We start from the raw sequence: 10,690 nt of genomic DNA on the forward strand, positions 1-10,690 counted from the left end.
GCCACAACTACTGAAGCCACGTGCCTGGAGTCCACACTCCACCACAAGAGAAGCCACCACAATGATAATCCCACACGCTGCAACCAAGAGTAGTCCCCACTCGCCACAGCTAGAGAAAGCCCGCACAGCAACGAAGACCCAACACAGCCAAAGATAAATAAATAAAATTAATTATTAAAAAAAATACAAAGAGGTCAAGGTAAAATGGCACTTTTCCCCAAAATAAGGTAGAGGATAAATCTTTTTAACGAATGGTTCTGGAGCAGTTGAATAGCCATCTACAAAAACAAAATAACAAAAAGCTCCTTTACACTTACCACACATCACGTACAAAAATTAACTCGACCTGCCTCATAAATCTAAGTTACACTATCGAATTTTTCAAAGAAAACATAAGAGGAAATCTTAGTGACCTTGGGTTTGGCAAAGCTTTCTTAAATAGGACACTAAAAGCTGGAATTATAAAAGAAAAAAAAGCCGTAATTTGAATTTTATGAAAACTTAAAACATCTGTTCTTCAAAAGACTTTGTTATAGAATGAAAAGGCAAGGCAAAGCTTGGGAAAAAAACATTTGCAAAACATACATCCAACAAAAGACTTTTATCTATAATATATAAAGAACTTTACTAATCAATAAGAAGTCCAACAACTCTTCCCTACCCCATTCCTAGCTGCACATGGGCAAAAGTTTTGAACAGACTCACCAAAGGAGATGGCAGATGGTAGTTACTGAGCTTTTTCCTCGTGGTGCCAATGAATAAAAATATAGATGACTCTTAATATTGGTGAAAGTAACATCAGCAAAATAAAAAGGAAATGACTCCCTCTTTTCCTACAGCCACCAAAGAGCAGATATTATTTTGCTCCAAAAATTGTATTCTTGAAAATATTTTTTAAAAGGAACCTTGAAAGACACCTGGACCTCAGAGATTGTTGCTGTGTTTTCTGGGCCAGTATTTTTGCCTGTGGATGCTGAATCAGAGTTCTAGCTGTAAACACAAATGTACATGGTTTTTCTATGAATGTTTCACAAAGGTCTAATCGTAGTGTACATATAATTTACAAAAGAAACAAAAGTTTCTTTTGTAACCATTATAAATATTATTGTATAGACTTACTAACAGTATCTTACTGGCTAAATCATTTTCCATCTTGTAATGCCATGCACATACACACCCATACATACACAAAACAGTGTCATAGTGGACACTCAAAGTATTAATTTAGTGAATGAAACTGAATGCAAACTTCTCCTAACTGCTAGATATTAGGTTGTCTTCCATTTTTTACCCTAATGAAGTATGCTGCGATCATTATCTTTTTGCAACTAATTCTTTTTTCATATTTTGAATTAATTCTCTAGAAAATCTATGACAGATTTACTGTATCATAGATTATGAATATTTCACAATTCTTGATAAATTATGCCTTACCAGATGATTGTAATAATTTACACAAATACAATGTCTAAGAGATCTCATCTTGTCACAATTGGCAATATCATTAGTTTATCCTGTGCTAATCGAGTGGAACAAAAAATGCCATCTTATTTTAACTTGCATTTCTTTCTTTATAATAAGTGTAAATATACTTCATACATTTACCTACTAAATATTGTTCCTAAATGAAATGTATATATTAATATCATTTGCTTATAGAGTTTAAAAAATCAAATTATAAAAGTAGTTGGTACAAGAAAGATACTTAACTTTTACCAAATTCGTAACAAATATTTTTACCAAATTATTTGCATTTTATTGCCCTTTTTTACATATAGAAATTAAAATTTTTTATGCACTCAAACCTGTGTGTGTGTGTGCACGCAGGCACGTGTGTGTTATTTTTATCTTATAGATTCCATGGTCTGGAAAATCATTTGCTTTCTTGAATTTGAATAAATGTTTGATTTTATTTCATGCTCTTTATTGAAAATTTCTTTTACATTTTTAAAAACGCAAGCCATGCATACAGAAAAATGTATAAAATAAGTATGTACAATTTAAGAATAATTGTAAAGTGAATGCCTCAAGTGACCACCTCCTGGTTGAAGGAAATCTAGCATTCCCAGCCCCCAAAAAGCCCCTTGTATGTGGTTCCCTGATCATAAATCCTTCTTTCCCCTCTTGGGGCTCCCTATCAACTATCCTGATTGATGAAAATCATTTTCTTGCTTTAAAAAAAAGAATGTTTGCTATTTATGTTCGTAACCGTAAGCAGCTTAGTTTGCATACTTCTCCCCAACAGATGGCACCATACTGTACGTATCTGTTTGCGTCTTGCTTCCTTTGCTCAACATTGTGTGGTTAAAATTCACCATATATAGCTCTAGTAAGGTCTTTTCCTTTGCTGAAGGGGACATTCTACTGTGGGTGGAATTTCCAGTGGCTTCAGTGTGGGGCTCTTGTGAACAAATGCTATGATGAGCAATCTTATATGTGTATTTTGGTACAAATGTGCAAGATCTGCTCCAGGGTAAATATGTATTTAGAAGTAGAATTGCTGGCTGTAGTGTATATGTAGCTCCAATTTTATAATGCCAGACTGCTTCCAAAACAGATATACGAATTTACACTACCACCAGCAATGCATGAGAGTTCCCTTGTGCCACACTTTTGTCAACACTTAGTATTGTGAGAACTTTAATTTTTTGTCAGTCTGGTTGGTGTGAAATGGTAACTCAGTGTGGTTTTAGGTTGGAGTTTCCTGATTAGTAATTAGATTGCATATATAGTCATGTTTTAGCCATTTATATTTACCCACTTTTAATTGAGATATCTGGCTTTCTTAATGATTTATAGGAATTTTATGTTTCATCATGACACTAGTGCTTTATCAACTATATATATTTTAAAAGTTGTTTCCCATTCTGTGGCTTGTTTTTTTTAAGTCTTTTTTTCTGTATTATTTGATAAATCAAAGGTCATAATTTTAATGAATTTGAATTTTGGTGTTATTTAAAAAAATTTTTCCTACCCTGATATAAAGATAATTTCCTTCATTATGATTCTAAGTGCTTTCAGGATTTGTCCTCTCATATTTAGGTGTATGATCCATCTGGAATTGACTTTTAAGTATAGTGTAACAGAGGAGTCCTATTATATTTTGTTACTTAGAAGAACTTCTATTTTTTTTCATTCCTTTTTTCCTTCTCTACAGGGTTGGAACTTACATGCTTTGTTTCTATTCCTTTAGTAGTTATACTAGACAACCCAACATGCAGGCTTAACTTATCACAGTCTAAATTTAATCAATATTTTAATTCATCTTCTGAACATGACTAAGAACTTTCAAGTCTTGGAGTCCATTTCTCCTCCCATCCAAACTTGTATGTTATTGTACTCACATATTTCAATTCTACTTTACATTTTTTAAGCCAACCATACACTCACTACGGTTTTATACAGTTAAACTTTATTTAGATTTACTAATGTATTTGCCACTTTCTCTTCTCTTTGCGCTTTCTTGCAAATTAGACCATCTGAGATCACTTTCTGTTGAACACTGTCCTTCAGAATTACATTCAGTGAGAATCTCTCAGCATTTTTCTAAAATATTTTTATTTTGTCCTCATTCTTGAAAGATATTTTCACTGGGCATAGAATTCTAGCTTGGCAGTTATTTGCTTTACAGAACTTCAAATCTATCAAGCTGTCTTCCGGTTTCTACTATTGCTTTTGATAACGGAGCATTGAGGCTGTCATTCATTTGCATGTAATCTGTTCATTCTGTTTACAATTTAAGATGGTCTGTATCTTTGGTGTACTGCAGTTTCACTATGCTTTGTTCATTGTGGATTCTTCTTTAATTTATCCTGCTTACGATTCACCAGAATTCTTTTTGTTTGTTTGTTTGTTTTCCGGTACGCGGGCCTCTCAGTGCCGTGGCCTCTCCCGTCACGGAGCACAGGCTCCGGACGCGCAGGCTCAGCGGCCATGGCTCACAGGCCCAGCCGCTCCGCGGCACGTGGGATCTTCCCGGACCGGGGCACGAACCCGCGTCCCCGGCATCGGCAGGCAGACTCTCAACCACTGCGCCACCAGGGAAGCCCTCACCAGAATTCTTAAATCTCTGATCAGTGTCTTTCATTAGTTATGGTAAATAGTCAAATATTATCTCATCAAATATTCATTATGCTTCAGTCTCTCTCCCTTTTTTCTGGAATTCTGATTAGATATATAGTATATCCTCTTACTCCATCCTTCATGCCTCTGCATCTCTGTTTCATATTTCCTAATTTTTTGTCTATCAGTGTTGCATTCTGGATACTTTCTTCTGTCTTGATCTTTCAGTTCACTAATTCTCTCTTCAGAGGTATCTAATCTCCCGTGTGTGTGTGTGTGTGTGTGTGTGTGTGTGTGTGTGTGTGTGTGTGTTTACTTTAATTGCTTCATTTTGTTTGTTTAGGAAGGACTCTCTGGTTCTCTTTCAAACATTCTGGATCATTTGCTATATTTTCTGTCGTCTATAAATTTTAAGGCTTGTATTTCTTTAAACACAGTAAGTAGAGTTGTTTCAAATCTACATCTGATCTTTCCAATATCTGAAGTGTTTGCAAACCTATTTCTGCTGGTTCTTTGTTTTTCTGTGTAGTTTTAAATTTTTTATTGAAAGCTGCTCATATCCCTTAAAAAATTGGTTTTGGGAATGCTTGGAGACCTAGGAGGAAGGAATCCTTTAGAGAGGAGTCATGTGTTTGTGTTTTTGTTTTTTTGTCGTGAGGTATTTCTAGTCGGGGGCCACTTTAAGCTACACTCATAAATTGAGGGGGTTTGTACCATCCAGATATTAGCACTTGTACTGCAAATCAATAGAAATGATTCTTTTGTTCAACCTTGGAGCGAGTTTGCTTGCATTCCCCTGGCACTGTGGAGGGTGGAATGGATTCCTTCTGGTTCATTCTTCCACTGAGAGTGGGCCCTTAGTGTCCCAGGTTGATGAGCAGATGGTCTCCCCTTGGACACCCACTTTGGCAGGCTTGGGCTTTCATTTCTCTTCCCCACAGTTGGAGGGCTGAAAACCAATGCTCAAGGTCCCCTGGTTAGGCAGATGTGAAGGTTCCCTTTTTCACTTAAATTCTGACTGGATAATTCCTTATTATTTTGTCAGTTTTTTGTCACATTTAAGAAAGATTTTTTCATTTTATTTTATTTTATTGAACTATAGTTGATTTACAATGTCATGATAATCTCAGTTGTACAGCAAAGTGACTCATATATGTATATATGTATTTTCTTTTTCAGATTTTTTCACTTATAGATGATTACAAAGTTTTGAGTATAGTTCCCTGTGCTCTACAGTAGGTCCTTATTATCTATTTTATATATAGTAGTGTGTATACGTTAATCCCATCTTCCTAAGACTTTTTTGTATTTTATTCAGAATTTTCAGTATTAATCAGCAGAGTCTGGTTATAATAACTTAATAAAATACCAGAGATGGAAAATACCAGAGGTCGAAAAGTATCATTTGATCTCTCCTTCCCTCTCTCTAACTTAGTGTCTGGGGAGGGATTAGCACATGAAATTCTTTTTCACATCCCACTACTAAAGAACTACTTCAGCACCATACACTGAATAATCAATTCTTGATTGTGACATTTAATTTTCACATGATACATTCATACAAATAATTTGTCTCTTTTCTGTGTTTTACTGACTCACTAACCCCATTCTCTAATCTTGGATGAGTCTCATATTTTTTTCCTGATTACTCAATCTTTATAATGTACTTTAAACCTCAAAGTGCTAAGTTCCTCTTTCTTATTCTTCTTGTTCAGATTTTTTAAGCTATTATTAACTGCTGTACTTCTAAATGAACCTTAGAATTATTTCCCCAAGTTGTGAATATAATTCCTTCAGAACTGTCTTGAACTATAGTAAACCTATAAATTTATTAGAAAGAATTGGCATTTAAGAAATTTCAGCCTTCCCATACAAAATCAGGTTATGTCTGTTTATCACCACTTATTCAGAACTTCATTTACATTTTAATAGACTGCTGTAGCTTTCTTTATTTCTGACACTACTTGTTAAAATCATTCTATTATCAACTCATATATTTTGTTGCTATCGTGAGTTCAACCGTGTTTTCGTTATATCTTCTATGGTTACTTCTGATATGTTAGAATGCTCTTGTATTTCTGATTTTTTTTGTCTCTGGTGGTATTTATGAATTCTCTTATTAATCACAGTCGACTTCAATAAACTTTTCTATGCATTCTTTACGTATGTAATAATGTAATCTACACTTCTTTCTCTTTCAGGATTTAACACTAACCAGAATTTGTAAAACACTATTCAATAAAATTAATGTTTTGTTGCCTATTTTAATGATAAATCCATGCACGATTAGCTAATAACTCTATTAGCTCTTAGTACGCAGAATGTTTTAAATCCACTGTGGCATTTTATGTAACACTTCATGCTCCAACCCTAAAAAGAAGTTTAAGAAGCCCTGATCCAACACTACACACCCAGCAGATTTAGACAGCATGGGGCTGGAAAAATCTATGTGATACAACCAATTGTTTGAAAGAAGCTGTCTGAATAATACAGATAAAAATTAATGTTGTTTGCTTGTTTGTCTCTAGATACAATGAAAATAACAAATCTGAATGCGATAGTTAGCTAGTGGGAAGCAGCAGCATAGCACGGGGAAATGAGCTTGGTGCTTTGCGATGACCTAGAGGGGTGGGCTAGGGAGGGTGGGAGGGAGGCTCAAGAGGGAGGGGATATGGGGACATGTGTATGCCTATGGCTGATTCACTTGGCTGTGCAACAGAAACTAACATGGTATTGTGAAGCGATTATACTCCAATAAAGATCTATTAAAAAAAAACATTGAAAGTGATGAAAATGAGTGAGGGTACAAACGGAAAGACCGTGCTAATAAGGCATATGGAAAATGACTAACCTGGCAAACCACAAGTGGAAAGTTTATATTTTTATTAACCATTGAACTGTGGTAATAAACTTTGTGTGCATAACCTGTGTTGCTCATATAGAATAAACACACTGACAGAGCTCTGGTTATCTCCATTTCTAGATCAATGTCCCTTAAAGCACAGTCTGTGGGTCCCCTGAACAGAATCACCTGGGTGGACAGTCTCATAAATATGCAGATCCCCAGGCCCTGCCCCAGGCCAAGTGGATCAGAATAGAAGAAAGGGCTGGAAAACAGATCAAATGAGGCTCCCTAGGGGTTTCTCATATAAACTAAAATGTAAGGGAAGAGAGACACAGACAGGGAAAGAGAGAGACAAAGAGAGAATAAGAGAGCCAGAGAGAGACATAAAGAAACAAAATCAGAAACAAGGAGGGAAATTTCATCCCTGCACGATGACATGAAAGGTATTATACATCAAAATGTAAAAGCTGAACCTGAGAGCCTCGTGAAAATATTATAATTAGATGAGAAGACTTTTCAGAGAGATGAACACACACATCATATTAAATCACCTACAAGGTATGTGCTCTACATGGTACAAAGCATTTCAAAGTATATTAAAACCAAGTAAGGCAACACCTAACCCATCACGGCTAATCATGCTAATGAAATGTCTGCTAGGCAAATTTCTTGTCAGATTTCATTGTAATTTATACATTATTTTTACTGCAATAAATGAGAAAGCATCTTCATCATTCATGAAATCAAGGAACATCTGTGGGGATAGTTTTTTCAAATATCCATGGGAAACTCTTGGGTAGACTTCGGGCCCCCCAGGACTTTCACAGAAATCGATCTGGGAATGTGAGTTTGATCTCGTCCCTCTAAGTTTCCTGGTATAAATATTAGAGGTCAGGTTGTTGATGCTACTTTTGAATGTCAAATGTCTTCTCTGTTATCTGCCATCTCATCAGCTCTGGAAGCTTCACCTCACACCTTGCTTTCAAGTGTATCTCAGCCTTTATGACACAATTACACAGTGCTGAATGTCAATTATACCTCAATAAAACTAGAAGGAAAAAATTAATTCAGCAATTAACGAACCCTTATTCCTAGTGATTTGTGTTTTCATTCCCTTTGGTGACAGACAAGCCTCAATGCTTTAGCTTGAATTGTAACCACACTCAAAGGCACAGAGGTCTGAGTATGAATTCTTTTAAATGCTATCATGTTGGCTATGAGTCTTGCATATTGTCTCGAAATGGTGGATTGCAATTTCACTCATCTAAATTCAAGGGAATGTACTGAGCATCCACTAGGCATGAGGCACAGATACTGTGGAGACCAGGACAAATGAGACATGGCTCCTAGAGGCGCTCGCAATCAATAGCCCATTAACTGCTTTTCCTTTGATCTGTCATTCTTAAAAATACAGAAAAAGCATGGCTGGGAGGCAGCAGACTGCTCCAAGCTCAGTACTCGAATGGGAGATTATGTGACCAATGAGCATTGCTTTTCAAACTATTAAGGTTTGGACGTTGATACCAAAGAGATATACCTGCTCCAAGCCATTTCCCTGGTGAACAGAGAAAGCATCATTCTTTCACAACCTTTTATTTCTTTCTTTCTTCCTTCTTTTCCTCCTTCCTTTTCCTCTCCTGTGCTCCAACCAATATGGTGGCTCCTTCTGCAACATCCCAGACATAAGTCTAAAGCCCAAGCACCCCTCCCAAGGGATTTACAGATGTCAACCTTGAACCCAAAGACCCAGGAAAGAGTTCCCTGAGCTCAGCACGAGGCTAAGGCAAGGATGTGGAGAGGAGAGTGGTAGTGGGGTGGGCAGGGCACATCAAGAATGCAGTTTGGCTGAATGTTTAATTGACAAGCTTTTCTTCACGCCCATCCCACCTGCTGCTTGGGGCCAGCAGTGGGCAGAATTGTCTGAACAGGGCTCATTTGAATATCCAGGCAAACTGCATCAGTTGAGGACCAAGTGAGCACCTGTGGCAGGTGTGCACAGCATCCACCCTCCAGAGGCTCAAAGGGTCCACACTGGGCAGGCAGCTCGTGGTCTATTCCACACCAAGTGGTGCCCCTGCATACATTATACAACACAAATGTCTCACCACAGAATCTTTCATCTTCCTGGGGAGAGGGTCTGCAGCCAACTCTTCCAGATTTTGATGTAAAAACTTATGAAGCAATCTGCACTGAATAAACGACCTGAAAAGGGAAAAACACACACAGGTTTTACTTTTTAAAATATGTGCCTATTCCAAGGTTTGAGGTAAACAGCTTCACCTTAGACCTCACACTCACAAATGACAAAAGCCAGCGCTCTCTCCTTTAGATAATCCGTAATAAAGAAAAAGAGGTGCGTGTTCAAGTGACCACAAAGACAACGGTTGAACTTCAAATTCCATCCTGATTACAGTAAGTCCCCTACATACGAACGAGTTCCGTTCCGAGAGGGTGTTCCTAAGTCCAACAAAGTTAGCCTAGGTACCCAACTAACACAATCGGCTATCTAGGACTGTACTGTAATAGGTTTATAATAATTTTCACACAAATAATACATTAAAAAAAGACACAAAAAAATAAAGAAAACATTTTTAATCTTACAGTACAGTCCCTTGCAAAGTACAGTAGTCCAGGACAACAGCTGGCATACTGGGGCGGGTATCGAGTGAACAGGCAAGAAGAGGTACTGACTGGGGTAGGGAGAGGAGGTGGGAGATGGTAGAGCTGAAGGATTGTCAGCAATAGGAGACAGAGGGCAAGCTGCCATTTCATGCACGCCTGACGTGATTGGACATGCGAACACACGTTTGCATCTTTGAAAGTTCGCAACTTGATGGTTCCTGTGTAGGGGACTTACTGTAAAGCTGTTGAGGACCACAGGAGGTATCGGTACCCCCGACTGCCAACTGCTAGCTAAGCTCACGGAGATCCTCTATTTCAGCCAGACCAAAATACAGAACAATATTTGATAAGAAAATTTGTGCCATCAACATTTAACCTTTCCCCATTTTCCACGCCTTTCATCTTGCTGTACCTGACGGCCTAAAATTATAATTTTTCAGTCCCCCAAACAGTTATGGTTATCTTAAGTCAATATCTCCCGTTAAGTGTGGAGAAGTTACATGAGATGATTGATTGACTAACTGGATTGATTGACTGGTCCCTGAAACTATGGCATCACATAAAGGGTTTTCAGTTCCAAAGTGCATATTTATGAAAAACTTGAAAGATAACAAATAAAGGGAAGACTGGAAAGTATATTCTCAAGGGACTAAGCATTATTATTAAATGCCTTTTAAAACTTTGGCACACACTTCACTTTAAATCCAGAGGGCACTGCCATACTAAGAGCAAAACCCAACAGAACAAAACTTTTCCTTTCAGAGATGCCAGTCTAGTCTGCCCAGGGCAGCCGCCTGGCATAAAGGCAGCGATGCCACTTTGTGGACCCAGAGAGGGTACTTGCGAAGGTTGGTGCTTCTCGTATGACTCACCGAGGGAAAGTCAAAGACAGGGCTTGGGTGCAAGAGGCCATTTGTTCCTGGCCTTGCGAATTTCACTCCAAAAGCACCAGAGCAAAGGTTAAATGTGCCCTAGAACTTGACCCCTGATTTTCATTCATTTCCGGTCGGTCCTGCATTTCTCCCACCATCACCCAGGGACCAGCTGGTTTAACGGGAAAGAGTCCAAGCAGCATGAGCTCTGGATGAGAGAGCAAGGCTGCAGGACCAGGGGACGTCTGTGTGTGTGTGTGTGTGTGTGTGTGTGTGTGTGTGTGTGTGT

The 10,690-nt window shown here is 37.9% G+C and overlaps 1 protein-coding gene across 1 annotated transcript in view; it reads right to left on the reverse strand.

The window, feature by feature from the left end:
- Positions 1 to 10,690, reverse strand: part of PCNX2 (pecanex 2) — a 278,141-nt gene that overhangs the window by 155,137 nt on the left and 112,314 nt on the right. Inside the window, exon 18 of the mRNA XM_029200853.1 lies at positions 9,013 to 9,109. Coding sequence (XP_029056686.1) covers positions 9,013 to 9,109 — 97 coding nt within the window. The remainder of the gene's footprint in view (positions 1 to 9,012; positions 9,110 to 10,690) is intronic.

The sequence above is a fragment of the Monodon monoceros genome, unplaced genomic scaffold (genome assembly GCF_005190385.1).
Source record: "Monodon monoceros isolate NGI ecotype Baffin Bay Population unplaced genomic scaffold, NGI_Narwhal_1 Super_Scaffold_4, whole genome shotgun sequence".
Lineage (NCBI taxonomy): Eukaryota > Metazoa > Chordata > Mammalia > Artiodactyla > Monodontidae > Monodon > Monodon monoceros.